At 52.6% G+C, this 15,000-nt stretch overlaps 1 protein-coding gene across 1 annotated transcript in view; it reads right to left on the bottom strand.

Moving 5' to 3' along the window:
* Nucleotides 1-15,000, bottom strand: part of nphs1 (NPHS1 adhesion molecule, nephrin) — a gene marked incomplete at its 5' end in the record, with an annotated part of 175,783 nt that overhangs the window by 133,287 nt on the left and 27,496 nt on the right. The window contains 3 exons of the mRNA XM_087980827.1: nt 1,060-1,184; nt 11,739-11,880; nt 12,448-12,605. Coding sequence (XP_087836953.1) covers nt 1,060-1,184; nt 11,739-11,880; nt 12,448-12,605 — 425 coding nt within the window. The remainder of the gene's footprint in view (nt 1-1,059; nt 1,185-11,738; nt 11,881-12,447; nt 12,606-15,000) is intronic.

The raw sequence follows: 15,000 nt of genomic DNA, 5'->3' as shown, positions 1-15,000 counted from the left end.
CAGCACCGATCCTTGTGGCACTCCACTGGTCACAGGCCTCCAGTCTGAAAAACAACCCTCCACCACCACCTTTGAGCCAATTGTATATCCAGTGAGGGGGGGGAGGGGTCGGTGCGGATGGTGAGGGGCTGAACCAGACGAGAGCTTCCCAGTGGGGGAGCCGGGGGAAAGGGGAAGATGGAGGGGGGGAGGATGGGGGAGGGGGAAGACGGGGGAGGGGAAAGACGGGGGAGGGGGAAGATGGGGGAGGGAGGGGGAAGTTGGTGGGGGTGGGGAGTGTGGCGTTGGAGGCAGAGGAGGGAGTTTGGCTGGGGAAGGGGATATGGGGGGGACAGGGGGAGGGGGTGTTTGGGGGGTGGGGGTGTGTCTGGGTTGGGGGTATCTGGGGGGTGGGGTTTGGGGTGTGTCTGGGGGGTGGGGTTTGGGGTGTGTCTGGGGGGTCCCTGGGAGTGGGGTTTGTGGGTGTCTGGGGGTGGGGTTTGGGGGTGTCTGGGGGTTGGGTTTGGGGGTGCGTCTGGGGGTGGGGTTTGGGGGTGTCTGGGGGGGTGGGGCTGCCTGGGGTGGGGCTGTCTGGGGGCTGTCTCAGGGGTCGGGGGGTGTCTGGGGGGTGGGTTTAGGGGGTGTCTGGGGCGTGGTGCTGTCTGCGGTGGGGCTGTCTGGGGGCTGTCTCGGGGGTCCGGGGGTGTCTGGGGGGTGGGTTTAGGGGGTGTCTGGGGGGTGGTGCTGTCTGGGGTGGGGCTGTCTGGGGGCTGTCTCGGGAGTCCCGGGGTGTCTGGGGGGTGGGTTTAGGGGGTGTCTGGGGGGTGGTGCTGTCTGGGGTGGGGGTGTCTGGGGTGGGGGTGTCTGGGAAGGGGCTGTCTGGGGGCTGTCTCGGGGGTCCGGGGGTGTCTGGGGGGTGGGTTTAGGGGGTGTCTGGGGGGTGGTGCTGTCTGGGGTGGGGGTGTCTGGGGTGGGGGTGTCTGGGAAGGGGCTGTCTGGGGGCTGTCTCGGGGGTCCGGGGGTGTCTGGGGGGTGGGTTTAGGGGGTCCGGGGGGGGGTAACAATGAGGCACATCCTTACCTTTCTCCAGAGGAGCTGGGCGGGTGGGTTCCCTCCGCTTGTGAAACAGGAGAGAGTCACCTCAGAGCCTGTCAGGAAGGAGCTGTCCTGGGGGGGGCCCTGAATCCAGATCCTCTCCGGGGGGTCTGTCAGAGACGGGGCGGGGGGCGGCGGGGGGGAGGGGAACGGAAGAAAAGAGCCAGGGTCAGCATTGTGTGTCTTACATTCCCGGTTCCCCCCTCCCCGGGCGATGGGGAATGCCCCTCGGGGTGGGGGGACGGGACAGGAGGTGGTTTACCTTCCCCACCCCCTCACCCTCTCACCCCCACTCCCCAGGCCATCAGGGCAGCCTCCTGAACTACCCCCTGCTATCCCCAGTTAACCAGAGGCCCCGTCGCACTCACTACAGGAACCTGGACTGGGGATGAGCTGGGGTTTCACTCCCACCCACTTCCCTCCATCCCAACCCTCTGTCAGATTCCCTGTCTCCCTGGAATTGGGTCTGAGTGTGTGTCTGTGTGTGTCTGTGTGTGTGTGTGTCTGTGTGTGTGTCTGTGTGTGTGTGTGTCTGTGTGTGTGTCTGTGTGAGTGTGTGTGTGTGTCTGTGTGTGTGCGTCTGTGTGTGTGTCTGTGAGTGTGTGGGTGTGAGAGTGTGTGTGTGTATGAGTGTGTGAGTGTGTGGGTGTGAGTGTATGAGTGTGTGGTGTGTGTGAGTGTGTGTGTGTGAGAGAGTGTGTGTGTATATGAGTGTGTGTGTGTGTTTGTGAGTGTGTGTGTGAGTGTGTGTGTGTATATGGGTGTGTGAGTGTGTGTGTGTGAGTGTGAGTGTGTGTGTGTGAGTGTGTGAGTGTGTGTGTGAGTGTGTGTGTATGAGTGTGTGTATGAGTGTGTGAGAGTGTGTGTATGAGTGTGTGTGTGTGAGTGTGTGTGTATGAGTGTGTGAGTGTGTGTGTATGAGTGTGTGTGTGTGTGTATGAGTGTGTGTGTGTATGTGTGTGTATTAGTGTGTGTGAGTGTGAATGTGAGTGTGTGAGTGTATGAGGGTGTGAGTGTGTGTGTGTGTGTGAGTTTGTGTGTATGAGTGTGTGAGTGTGTGTGAGTGTGAGTGTGTGTGAGTGTGTGTGTATGAGTGTGTGAGTGTGTATGTGAGTGTGAGTGTGTGTGTGAGTGTGAGTGTGAGTGTGTGTGTATGAGTGTGTGAGTATGTGTGTGTGCGCGTGTGTGTGTGAGTGTGAGTGTGTGTGTGTGTGAGTGTGTGTGTATGAGTGTGTGAGTGTGTGTGAGTGTGAGTGTGTGTATGAGTGTGAGTGTGTGTGTGAGTGTATGTGTGTGTGTGTGAGTGTGTGTGTATGAGTGAGTGTGTGTGTGTGTGAGTGTGTGTGTGTGTATGAGTGTGTGTGAGTGTGTGTGTATGAGTGAGTGTGTGTGTATGAGTGTGTGTGTGTGTATGAGTGTGTGAGTGTGTGTATGAGTGTGAGTGTGTGTGTGAGTGTATGTGTGTGAGTGTGTGTGTGTGTATGAGTGTGTGTGTGTGTGTATGAGTGTGTGAGTGTGTGTGTGTATGAGTGTGTGTGTGTGTATGATTGTGTGTGTATGTGTGTATATGAGTGTGTGTGTGAGTGTGTGAGAGTGTGTGTATGAGTGTGTGTGTGAGTGTGTGAGAGTGTGTGTATGAGTGTGTGAGTGTGTGTGTGTGAGTGTGTGTGTGTGAGTGTGTGTGTGTGTGTGAATGTGTGCGTATGAGTGTGTGCGTATGAGTGTGTGTGTGTGAGTGAGTGTGTGTGTATGAGTGTGAGTGTGTGTGAGTGAGTGTGTGTGTATGAGTGTGAGTGTGTGTGTGTGAGTGTGTGTGTATGAGTGTGTGAGTGTGTGAGTGTGTGTGAGTGTGAGTGTGTGTGTATGAGTGTGTGTGTGCGTGTGTGTGAGTGTGTGTGTGAGTGTGAGTGTGTGTGTATGAGTGTGAGTGTGTGTGTGTGTGAGTGAGTGCGTGTGTATGAGTGTGTGTGTGAGTGCGTGTGTGAGTGTGAGTGTGTGTGTGAGTGTGAGTGTGTGTGTATGAGTGTGAGTGTGTGTGTGTGTGAGTGTGTGTGAGTGTGTATGAGTGTGTGTGTGTGAGTGTGAGTGTGAGTGTGTGTGTATGAGTGTGTGTATGTGTGAGTGTGTGTGTATGAGTGTGTGAGTGTGTGTGTGTGTGAGTGTGTGTCTGTGTGTGAGTGAGTGCGTATGAGTGTGTGTGTATGTGAGTGTGAGTGTGTGAGTGTGTGCGTATGAGTGTGTGTGTGTGTGTGAGTGTGTGTGTGTGAGTGTGTGTGTGTGAGTGTGTGTGTGAGTGTGTGTATGAGTGTGTGTGTGCGAGTGTATGAGTGTGTGTGTGAGTGTGTGTGTGTGTGAGTGTGTGTGTGTGAGTGTGTGCGTATGAGTGTGTGTGTGAGTGTGTGTGTGTGTGAGTATGAGTGTGTGTGTGAGTGTGTGCGTATGAGTGTGTGTGTGAGTATGTGTGTGAGTGTGTGCGTATGTGTGTGTGTATGAGTGTGTGTGTGTGTGTGAGTGTGAGTGTGTGAGTGTGTGTGTATGAGTGTGTGTGTGTGAGTGTGTGAGTGTGTGTGTGAGTGTGAGTGTGTGTGTGTGAGTGTGTGTATGAGCGTGTGTGTGTGAGTGTGTGCGTATGAGTGTGTGTGTGTGTGTGTGTGAGTGTGTGTGTGTGAGTGTGTGCGTATGAGTGTGTGTGTGTGTGAGTGTGTGTGTGTGTGAGTGTGTGTGTGTGTGTGTGCGTATGAGTGTGTGTGTGTGTGTGTGTGTGTGTGAGTGTGTGTGTGTGTGAGTCTATCCTATTCTCTGTCACTTGGGAGAAGTCGGAGAGTCCTTCCTGTCTCTGAAACCTGGTGTGAATTGATGATGTTGTGAATAGTCAGACAGTAATGGAGGCAGATCAGACCCAATGGCCTTTTGTTGTGAAACATGGGCCTCAATAATTCGGGCCACATTTCCCAATGACCTCGCGGAAATACCAGCGACACGGTTTACTCTGGAGAGGAGGTGAGCTTCCAGGTTTCTGCCAAACCACAATCACACAGAACAACAAGCAGTCTATGTTCAGCAATATATGAATGTCCATACCCTTCAGAAACAAAATCCTGATGTGTGTTCAAGCCTGAGGCCTCTAGTGCTCATAGTGAACATTGAGCTAGGCCTCAGGCCTTGTGTGCTCACAGTGAACACTGAATTAGGCCTCAGGCCTTGTGTGCTCACAGTGCACACTGAACTAGGCCTCAGGCCTCAGGCCTTGTGTGCTCACAGTGAACACTGAGCTAAACCTCAGGCCTTGTGTGCTCACAGTGAACACTGAGCTAGGCCTCAGGCCTCAGGCCTTGTGTGCTCACAGTGAACACTGAGACAGGCCTCAGGCCTCAGGTCTTGTGTGCTCACAGTGAACACTGAGACAGGCCTCAGGCCTCACGTACTCACAGTAAATACTGAGACAGGCCTCAGCCTCGTGTACTCACAATAAACACTGAGACAGGCCTCAGGCCTTGTGTACTCACAGTAAATACTGAGACAGGCCTCAGCCTCGTGTACTCACAGTAAATACTGAGACAGGCCTCAGCCTCGTGTACTCACAGTAAACACTGAGACAGGCCTCAGGCCTTGTGTACTCACAGTAAATACTGAGACAGGCCTCAGCCTCGTGTACTCACAGTAAACACTGAGACAGGCCTCAGGCCTCATGTACTCACAGTAAACACTGAGACAGACCTCAGGCCTCGCATACTCACAGTAAACATTTAGACAGGCCTCAGACCTCTCATACTCACAGTAAACAAAGAGCCAGGCCTCAGGCCTTGCATACTCATAGTAAACACTGAGACAGGCCTCAGGCCTCTCATACTCACAGTAAACACTGCGACAGGCCTCAGGCCTCTCATACTCACAGTAAACACTGAGACAGGCCTCAGGCCTCGTGTACTCACAGTGAACACTGAGACAGGCCTCAGACCTCGTGTAGTGACAGTAAACACTAAGACAGGCCTCAGGCCTCGTGTACTGACAGTAAACACTGAGACAGGCCTCAGGCCTTGCGTACTCACAGTTAACACTGAGACAGGCCTCAGGCCTTGCGTTCCCACAGTAAACACTGAGACAGGCCTCAGGCCTCGCGTACTCACAGTAAACACTGAGACAGGCCTCAGGCCTCACATACTCACAGTGAACACTGACACAGGCCTCAGGCCTTGCGTACTCACAGTAAACACTGAGACAGGCCTCAGGCCACATGTACTCACAGTAAACACTGAGACAGGCCTCAGGCCTCTCATACTCACAGTTAAAACTGAGACAGGCCTCAGGCCTCGCCTACTCACAGTTAACACTGAGACAGGCCTCAGGCCTTGTGTACTGACAGTAAACACTGAGACAGGCCTCAGGCCTTGCGTACTCACAGTGAACGCTGAGACAGGCCTCAGGCCTAGCGTACTCACAGTAAACACTGAGACAGGCCTCAGGCCTTGCGTACTCACAGTAAACACTGAGACAGGCATCAGGCCTTGCGTACTCACAGTAAACAATGAGATAGGCCTCAGGCCTCTCATACTCCCAGTAAACACTGAGACAGACCTCAGGCCTCGTGTACTCACAGTAAACATTGAGACAGGCCTCAGGCCTTGCGTACTCACAGTGAACGCTGAGACAGGCCTCAGGCCTTGCGTACTCACAGTTAACACTGAGACAGGCCTCAGGCCTTGTGTACTCACAGTAAACACTGAGGCAGGCCTCAGGCCTCGTGTACTCACAGTAAACACTGAGACAGGCCTCAGGCCTCGTGTACTCACAGTTAACACTGAGACAGGCCTCAGGCCTCACGTACTCACAGTGAACACTGAGACAGGCCTCAGGCCTCACGTACTCACAGTAAATACTGAGACAGGGCTCAGGCCTCGTGTACTCACAGTAAACACTAAGACAGGCCTCAGGTCTCATTTACTCACAGTAAGCACTGAGACAGGCTTCAGGCCTCGTATATTCACAGTAAACACTGAGACAGGCCTCAGGCCTCATGTACTCACAGTAAACACTGAGACAGGCCTCAGGCCTCATGTACTCACAGTAAGCACTGAGACAGGCCTCAGGCCTCATGTACTCACAGTAAATACTGAGACAGGGCTCAGGCCTCGTGTACTCACAGTAAACACTGAGACAGGCCTCAGGCCTTGTGTACTGACAGTAAACACTGAGACAGACCTCAGGCCTCATGTACTCACAGTAAACACTGAGACAGGCCTCAGGCCTCATGTACTCACAGTAAGCACTGAGACAGGCCTCAGGCCTCATGTACTCACAGTAAATACTGAGACAGGGCTCAGGCCTCGTGTACTCACAGTAAACACTGAGACAGGCCTCAGGCCTTGTGTACTGACAGTAAACACTGAGACAGGCCTCAGGCCTCTCATACTCCCAGTAAACACTGAGACAGACCTCAGGACTCGTGTACTCACAGTAAATATTGAGACAGGTCTCAGGCCTCGTGCACTCACAGTAAACGCTGAGACAGGCCTCAGGCCTCGCGTACTCAGTTAACACTGAGACAGGCCTCAGGCCTCACGTACTCACAGTAAATACTGAGACAGGCCTCAGCCTCGTGTACTCACAGTAAACACTGAGACAGGCCTCAGGCCTTGTGTACGCAGAGTAAATACTGAGACAGGGCTCAGGCCTTGTGTACTCACAGTAAATACTGAGACAGGCCTCAGGCCTCATGTACTCACAGTAAGCACTGAGACAGGCCTCAGGCCTCGTGTACTCACAGTAAATACTGAGACAGGGCTCAGGCCTCGTGTACTCACAGTAAACACTGAGACAGGCCTCAGGCCTCATGTACTCACAGTAAGCACTGAGACAGGCCTCAGGCCTCGTGTACTCACAGTAAACACTGAGACAGGCCTCAGGCCTTGTGTACTCACAGTAAATACTGAGACAGGGCTCAGGCCTCGTGTACTCACAGTAAACACTGAGACAGGCCTCAGGCCTCATGTACTCACAGTAAGCACTGAGATAGGCCTCAGGCCTCGTGTACTCACAGTAAACACTGAGACAGGCCTCAGGCCTCATGTACTCACAGTAAACACTGAGATAGGCCTCAGGCCTCTCATACTCACAGTAAACATTGACACAGGCCTCAGGCCTTGCGTACTCACAGTAAACACTGAGACAGGCCTCAGGCCACATGTACTCACAGTAAACACTGAGACAGGCCTCAGGCCTTGTGTACTCACAGTAAATACTGAGACAGGGCTCAGGCCTCGTGTACTCACAGTAAACACTGAGACAGGCCTCAGGCCTTGTGTACTGACAGTTAACACTGAAACAGGCCTCAGGCCTCTCATACTCACAGTAAATACTGAGACAGACCTCAGGCCTCGTGTACTCACAGTAAATACTGAGACAGGCCTCAGGCCTTGCGTACTCACAGTAAACGCTGAGACAGGCCTCAGGCCTCTCATACTCACAGTAAATACTGAGACAGACCTCAGGCCTCGTGTACTCACAGTAAATACTGAGACAGGCCTCAGGCCTTGCGTACTCACAGTAAACGCTGAGACAGGCCTCAGGCCAAGCGTACTCACAGTTAACACTGAGACAGGCCTCAGGCCTTGCGTACTCACAGTAAACGCTGAGACAGGCCTCAGGCCAAGCGTACTCACAGTTAACACTGAGACAGGCCTCAGGCCTTGCGTACTCCCAGTAAACACTGAGACAGACCTCAGGCCTCGTGTACTCACAGTAAACATTGAGACAGGCCTCAGGCCTTGCGTACTCACAGTGAACGCTGAGACAGGCCTCAGGCCTCGCGTACTCACAGTTAACACTGAGACAGGCCTCAGGCCTCATGTACTCACAGTAAACACTGAGGCAGGCCTCAGGCCTCGTGTACTCACAGTTAACACTGAGACAGGCCTCAGGCCTCGTGTACTCACAGTAAATACTGAGACAGGGCTCAGGCCTCGTGTACTCACAGTAAGCACTGAGACAGGCCTCAGGCCTCATGTACTCACAGTAAGCACTGAGACAGGCCTCAGGCCTCATGTACTCACAGTAAGCACTGAGACAGGCCTCAGGCCTCGCGTACTCACAGTAAATACTGAGACAGGGCTCAGGCCTCGTGTACTCACAGTAAATATTGAGACAGGCCTCAGGCCTTGCGTACTCACAGTAAACGCTGAGACAGGCCTCAGGCCTCGCGTACTCAGTTAACACTGAGACAGGCCTCAGGCCTCACGTACTCACAGTAAATACTGAGACAGGCCTCAGCCTTGTGTACTCACAGTAAACACTGAAACAGGCCTCAGGCCTTGTGTACTCACAGTAAATACTGAGACAGGGCTCAGGCCTCGTGTACTCACAGTAAACACTGAGACAGGCCTCAGGCCTCGTGTACTCACAGTAAATACTGAGACAGGGCTCAGGCCTCGTGTACTCACAGTAAACACTGAGACAGGGCTCAGGCCTCGTGTACTCACAGTAAACACTGAGACAGGCCTCAGGCCTTGTGTACTCACAGTAAATATTGAGACAGGCCTCAGGCCTTGCGTACTCACATTAAACGCTGAGACAGGCCTCAGGCCTCACGTACTCAGTTAACACTGAGACAGGCCTCAGGCCTCACGTACTCACAGTAAATACTGAGACAGGCCTCAGCCTCGTGTACTCACAGTAAATACTGAGACAGGCCTCAGGCCTCGTGTACTCACAGTAAACACTGAGACAGGCCTCAGGCCTTGTGTACTCACAGTAAATACTGAGACAGGGCTCAGGCCTTGTGTACTCACAGTAAATACTGAGACAGGCCTCAGGCCTCATGTACTCACAGTAAACACTGAGACAGGCCTCAGGCCTCGTGTACTCACAGTAAACACTGAGACAGGCCTCAGGTTCTTGTACTCACAGTAAGCACTGAGATAGGCCTCAGGCCTCATGTACTCACAGTAAACACTGAGACAGGCCTCATGCCTCGTGTACTCACAGTAAACACTGAGACAGGCCTCAGGCCTCATGTACTCACAGTAAGCACTGAGACAGGCCTCAGGCCTCATGTACTCACAGTAAACACTGAGACAGGCCTCAGGCCTCACATACTCACAGTAAACACTGAGACAGGCCTCAGGCCTCATGTACTCACAGTAAGCACTGAGACAGGCCTCAGGCCTCATGTACTCACAGTAAACACTGAGACAGACCTCAGGCCTCACATACTCACAGTAAACATTTCGACAGGCCTCAGACCTCTCATACTCACAGTAAACACTGAGACAGGCCTCAGGCCTTGCATACTCATAGTAAACACTGAGACAGGCCTCTCATACTCACAGTAAACACTGAGACAGGCCTCAGGCCTCACGTACTCACAGTGAACACTGAGACAGGCCTCAGGCCTCACGTACTCACAGGAAACACTGAGACAGGCCTCAGGCCTCACGTACTTACAGTGAACACTGAGACAGGTCTCAGGCCTTGCGTACTGACAGTAAACACTGAGACAGGCCTCAGGCCTTGCGTACTCACAGGAAACACTGAGACAGGCCTCAGGCCTCACGTACTCACAGTAAACACTGAGACAGGCCTCAGGCCTCACGTACTTACAGTGAACACTGAGACAGGCCTCAGGCCTTGCGTACTCCCAGTAAACACTGAGACAGGCCTTGTGTACTCACAGTAAACACTGAGACAGGCCTCAGGCCACATGTACTCACTTTAAATACTGAGACAGGCCTCAGGCCTTGCGTACTCCCAGTAAACACTGAGACAGGCCTTGTGTACTCACAGTAAACACTGAGACAGGCCTCAGGCCTCATGTACTCACAGTAAACACTGAGACAGGCCTCAGGCCTCACGTACTTACAGTGAACACTGAGACAGGCCTCAGGCCTTGCGTACTCCCAGTAAACACTGAGACAGGCCTTGTGTACTCACAGTAAACACTGAGACAGGCCTCAGGCCACATGTACTCACTTTAAATACTGAGACAGGCCTCAGGCCTTGCGTACTCCCAGTAAACACTGAGACAGGCCTTGTGTACTCACAGTAAACACTGAGACAGGCCTCAGGCCTCATGTACTCACAGTAAACACTGAGACAGACCTCAGGCCTCGTGTACTCACAGTAAACGCTGAGACAGGCCTCAGCCTCGTGTACTCACAGTAAACACTGAGACAGGCCTCAGGCCTCTCATACTCCCAGTAAACACTGAGACAGACCTCAGGCCTCGTGTACTCACAGTAAACGCTGAGACAGGCCTCAGCCTCGTGTACTCACAGTAAACACTGAGACAGGCCTCAGGACTCGTGTACTCACAGTAAACACTGAGACAGGCCTCAGGCCTCATGTACTCACAGTAAACACTGAGACAGGCCTCAGGCCTCGTGTACTCACAGTAAACACTGAGACAGGGCTCAGGCCTCGTGTACTCACAGTAAACACTGAGACAGGCCTCAGGCCTCACATACTCACAGTAAACATTTAGACAGGCCTCAGACCTCTCATACTCACAGTAAATACTGAGACAGGCCTCAGGCCTCGTGTACTCACATTAAACACTGAGACAGGCCTCAGGCCTCACATACTCACAGTAAACATTTAGACAGGCCTCAGATCTCTCATACTCACAGTAAACACTGAGACAGGCCTCAGGGCTTGCATACTCATAGTAAACACTGAGACAGGCCTCTCATACTCACAGTAAACATTTAGACAGGCCTCAGATCTCTCATACTCATAGTAAACACTGAGACAGGCCTCAGGCTTCTCATACTCACAGTAAACACTGAGACAGGCCTCAGGCCTCGTGTACTCACAGTAAACACTGAGACAGGCCTCAGGCCTCGTGTACTCACAGTAAACACTGAGACAGGCCTCAGGCCTCTCATACTCACAGTAAGCACTGAGACAGGCCTCAGGCCTCGCGTACTCACAGTAAACACTGAGACAGGCCTCAGGCCTCTCATACTCACAGTAAGCACTGAGACAGGCCTCAGGCCTCGCGTACTCACAGTAAACACTGAGACAGGCCTCAGGCCTCGTGTACTCACAGTGAACACTGAGACAGGCCTCAGGCCTCGTGTACTCACAGTAAACACTGAGACAGGCCTCAGGCCTTGTGTACTCACAGTAAACACTGAGACAGGCCTCAGGCCTCGTGTACTCACAGTAAACACTGAGACAGGCCTCAGGCCTCGTGTACTCACAGTAAACACTGAGACAGGCCTCAGGCCTCGTGTACTCACAGTAAACACTGAGACAGGCCTCAGGCCTCGTGTACTCACAGTAAATACTGAGACAGGCCTCAGGCCTCGTGTACTCACAGTTAACACTGAGACAGGCCTCAGGCCTCGTGTACTCACAGTAAACACTGAGACAGGCCTCAGGCCTCATGTACTCACAGTAAACACTGAGACAGGCCTCAGGCCTCATGTACTCACAGTTAACACTGAGACAGGCCTCAGGCCTCGTGTACTCACAGTAAACACTGAGACAGACCTCAGGCCTCGTGTACTCACAGTAAACACTGAGACAGGCCTCAGGCCTCATGTACTCACAGTTAACACTGAGACAGGCCTCAGGCCTCGTGTACTCACAGTAAACACTGAGACAGGCCTCAGGCCTCGTGTACTCACAGTAAACGCTGAGACAGGCCTCAGGCCTCGTGTACTCACAGTAAACGCTGATGACCACACTCGCGCTCCGACTGATGAAGAGAGCCTCATTGACCGCCTCACACACAACGGTCATCCCATTGTCGTGCCGCGTGGTCATGATAGTCACGTTGGACATGGTGGTCACTCCTTCTCGATCTCCCTGTGGGAATGAAAGTCACTGACGTCAGCCCACAGCAGACACCATGCGGAAAGCTGGCCATGAGAGTGCTCGGAAACGTCTAGAACGACACCAGATTGTTCAGCCGGGCACGTTGGGTCGTGGAGCATTGGGGTCATCAGACCCCGCCCCTGGGGGACAGGACAAGTCTAGACCATGGCTTCCAAAGACTCAAGGCATCAGTGACCCCGAGGGGGATCCACAGGGAGGAGGAGGGGAGGGGGTGAAGTTAATTCCCGGACAATGGGAGAGAGCAATCGCTCACTCCTGGATTGGAATCTTGCTGTGCGGATTTGGGCCTCATACAGCAGCAACGATGACCTGGCCCTGCCGATGGGAAGGGAGTCACGTGGAGTCGGGTACCCCCCCAGGAGGTGTGGGCACGGGGTGGAGGTGGACAGGACATTGAGAACTCAAGGCTGTTCGACAACCACAGGCATCGCACTCGCAGCAGGGAACTGAGCCCCCCTCGTCCCCCCTCGTCCCCCCTCGCAGTGTGAGGGTCAGAGAAGTCATCGTGAGGTGAGGCTGGGATGTGTCTGGACTTACCTCCATGTGAGAAAGCTCGACTCCGTTCAGCTCCTTCCCATTCCCGTACCACCGCAGCTGAGCAGCCGGGTTACTGCGGGAGGCGACACAGGACAGGACCAGAGGGCGCCCCTCAAGCACGGAGGAAGAGCCAAGGATCAGCACACTACTGGGAGGGACTGAGAGGGAGAGAGAGACACGCTCACTAACTCTTCCACTATCCCCAGTCAGAGACTGTGTGTGAGAGTGTGTGTGTGTGTGTGTGTGTGTGTATGTGTGTGTGTGAGAGTGTGTGTGTATGAGTGTCTGTGTGTGTGTGAGTGTAAGAGTGTCTGTGTGTGTGTGAGTGTAAGAGTGTATGAGTGTGTGTGTGTGAGAGTGTGTGTGTGTGTATGAGTGTGTGTGTCTGTGAGTGTGAGAGTGTGTGTGTATGAGTGTGTGTGTGAGAGTGTGTGTGTGTGTATGAGTGTGTGTGTGTGTGTGAGTGTAAGAGTGTGTGTGTGTGTCTGTGTGTGTGATTGTGTGTGCATCTGTGTGTGAGTGTGTGTGTGAGAGTGAGTGTGTGTGAGAGTGTGTGTGTGAGTGTGTGTGTGTGTCTCTGTGTGAGTGTGTGTGTCTTCTGTGTGTGAATGTGTGTGTGGATGTGAGTGTGGGTGAGTGTGTGTGTGTTGTGTGAGTGTGAGTGTGTGTGTGCATGTGAGTGTGGGTGAGTGTGTGTGTGCATGAGAGTGTGAGTGTGTTATGTGAGTGTGAGTGCGAATGTGTAAGTGTGTGTGTAAGTGTGTGTGTGAGAGTGTGTGTGTGTGAGTGTGTGCATGTGAGTGTGTCAGTGTGTGTGAGTATGTGTGTGAGTTTGTGTGTTGTGTGAGTGTGTGTGTGTGGGTGTGTGAATGTGCATGTGTGTGTGTAAGAGTGCATGTGTGAGAGTGTGTTTGAGTGTGTGTGTGCATGTGAGTGTGTGTGTGAGAGTGTGTGTGCGTGTGTTTGAGTGTGTGTGTGTAAGTGTGTGTGTGTTGTGTGAGTGAGTGTGTGTAAGTGTGTGTGTGTATGTGTGAGAGTGTGTGTGAGTGTGTGTCTCTGTCTGTGTCTGTGTGTGAGTGTGTGTGAGAGTGTGTCTATGTGTGTGCGAGAGTGTGTGTCTGTGTGTGAGTGTCTGTGTGTGTGTGTCTGTGTGAGTGTGTGTGTCTGTGTGTGTGTGCCTGTGTGAGTGTGTGTGTGTGTGAGTGTGTGTGGGTGAGTGTATGTGTGTGTGTGTGTGAGTGTGTGTTTGTGTCTGTGTGTGTGTCTGTGAGAGTGTGTGTGAGTCTGAGTGTTTGTGTGAGAGTGTGTGTGGGTGAGTGTATGTATGTGTCTGTGTGTGTAAGTGCGTGTGGGTGTGTGTGTGTGAGAGTGTGTGTGTGAGTCTGAGTGTTTGTGTGAGAGTGTGTGTGGGTGAGTGTATGTGTGTGTCTGTGTGTGTAAGTGCGTGTGAGTGTCTGTGTGTCTGAGTGTTTGTGTGAGAGTGTGTGTGGGTGAGTGTATGTGTGTGTGTGTGTGAGTGTGTGTTTGTGTCTATGTGTGTCTGTGTCTGTGTGTGTGAGTGTGTGTGTGTGTGAGTGTAAGAGTGTGTGTGTCTCTGTGTGTGTGTCTCTGTGTGTGTGTGAGTGTGGGTGAGTGTGTGTGTTGTGTGAGTGTGTGTAAGTGTGTGTGTGTCTGTCTGTGTCTCTGCGTGTGTGAGTGTGTGTGTGTGTGAGTGTGTGTGTGCATGTGAGTGTGGGTGTGCATGAGAGTGGGTGTGTGTGTTGTGTGAGTGTGAGTGTGAATGTGTAAGTGTGTGTGTGAGTGTGTGTGTGAGAGTATGTGTGCATGTGAGTGTGTCAGTGTGTGTGAGTATGTGTGTGAGTGTGTGTGTGTTGTGTGAATGTGAGTTTGTGTGTAAGTGTGTGGGTGTGTGAGTGTGCATGTGTGAGTGTGTGTGTGTGTGTAAGAGTGTGTGTGTGAGAGTGTGTGTGAGTATGTGTGCATGTGAGTGTGTTTGAGTGTGTGTGTATGTGTGTAAGTGTGTGTGTGTTGTGTGAGTGTGTGTGTAAGTGTGTGAGTGTAAGTGTGTATGTGTGTTGTGTGAGTGTGAGTGTGTGTAAGTGTGTGTCTGTGAAAGTGCGTGTGTGTCAGTGTGTGTGAGTGTGTGTGTGTAAGTGTGTGTGTGTTAGTGTATGTGTGTGTCTGTGTGTGTGCATGTGAGTCTGTGTGTGTGTCTGTGAGTGTATGTGAGTGTGTGTATGTGTGTGTGCATGTGCGTGTGTGTGTGTGCACGTGAGTGTTTGTGAATGTGTGTACATGTGTGTGAGAGTGTGTGTGCATGTGAGTGTGTGTGTGTACGTGTGTCTGTGTGAGTGTGTGTGTGAGTGTGTGTGTGTATGTGAGAGTGTGTGAGTGTGTGTACGTGTGTGGGTGAGTGTGTTTGTGTATGTGACTGTGTGTACGCGTGTGTGTGAGTGTGTGTGTGATTGTGTATGTGTGTATGTGAGTGTGTGTACGTCTGTGTGTGTATGTGTGTGTATGAGTGCGTGTGAGTATGTGAGTTTGTGCATGTGA

Source organism: Chiloscyllium plagiosum, unplaced genomic scaffold (genome assembly GCF_037043375.1).
Source record: "Chiloscyllium plagiosum isolate Xiang-an unplaced genomic scaffold, Cpla_swu_hap1 HiC_scaffold_38, whole genome shotgun sequence".
NCBI classification, from domain to species: domain Eukaryota; kingdom Metazoa; phylum Chordata; class Chondrichthyes; order Orectolobiformes; family Hemiscylliidae; genus Chiloscyllium; species Chiloscyllium plagiosum.
The sequence above is the reverse complement of the archived record's forward strand: the minus strand, read 5'-3'. Positions and strand labels throughout refer to the sequence as shown.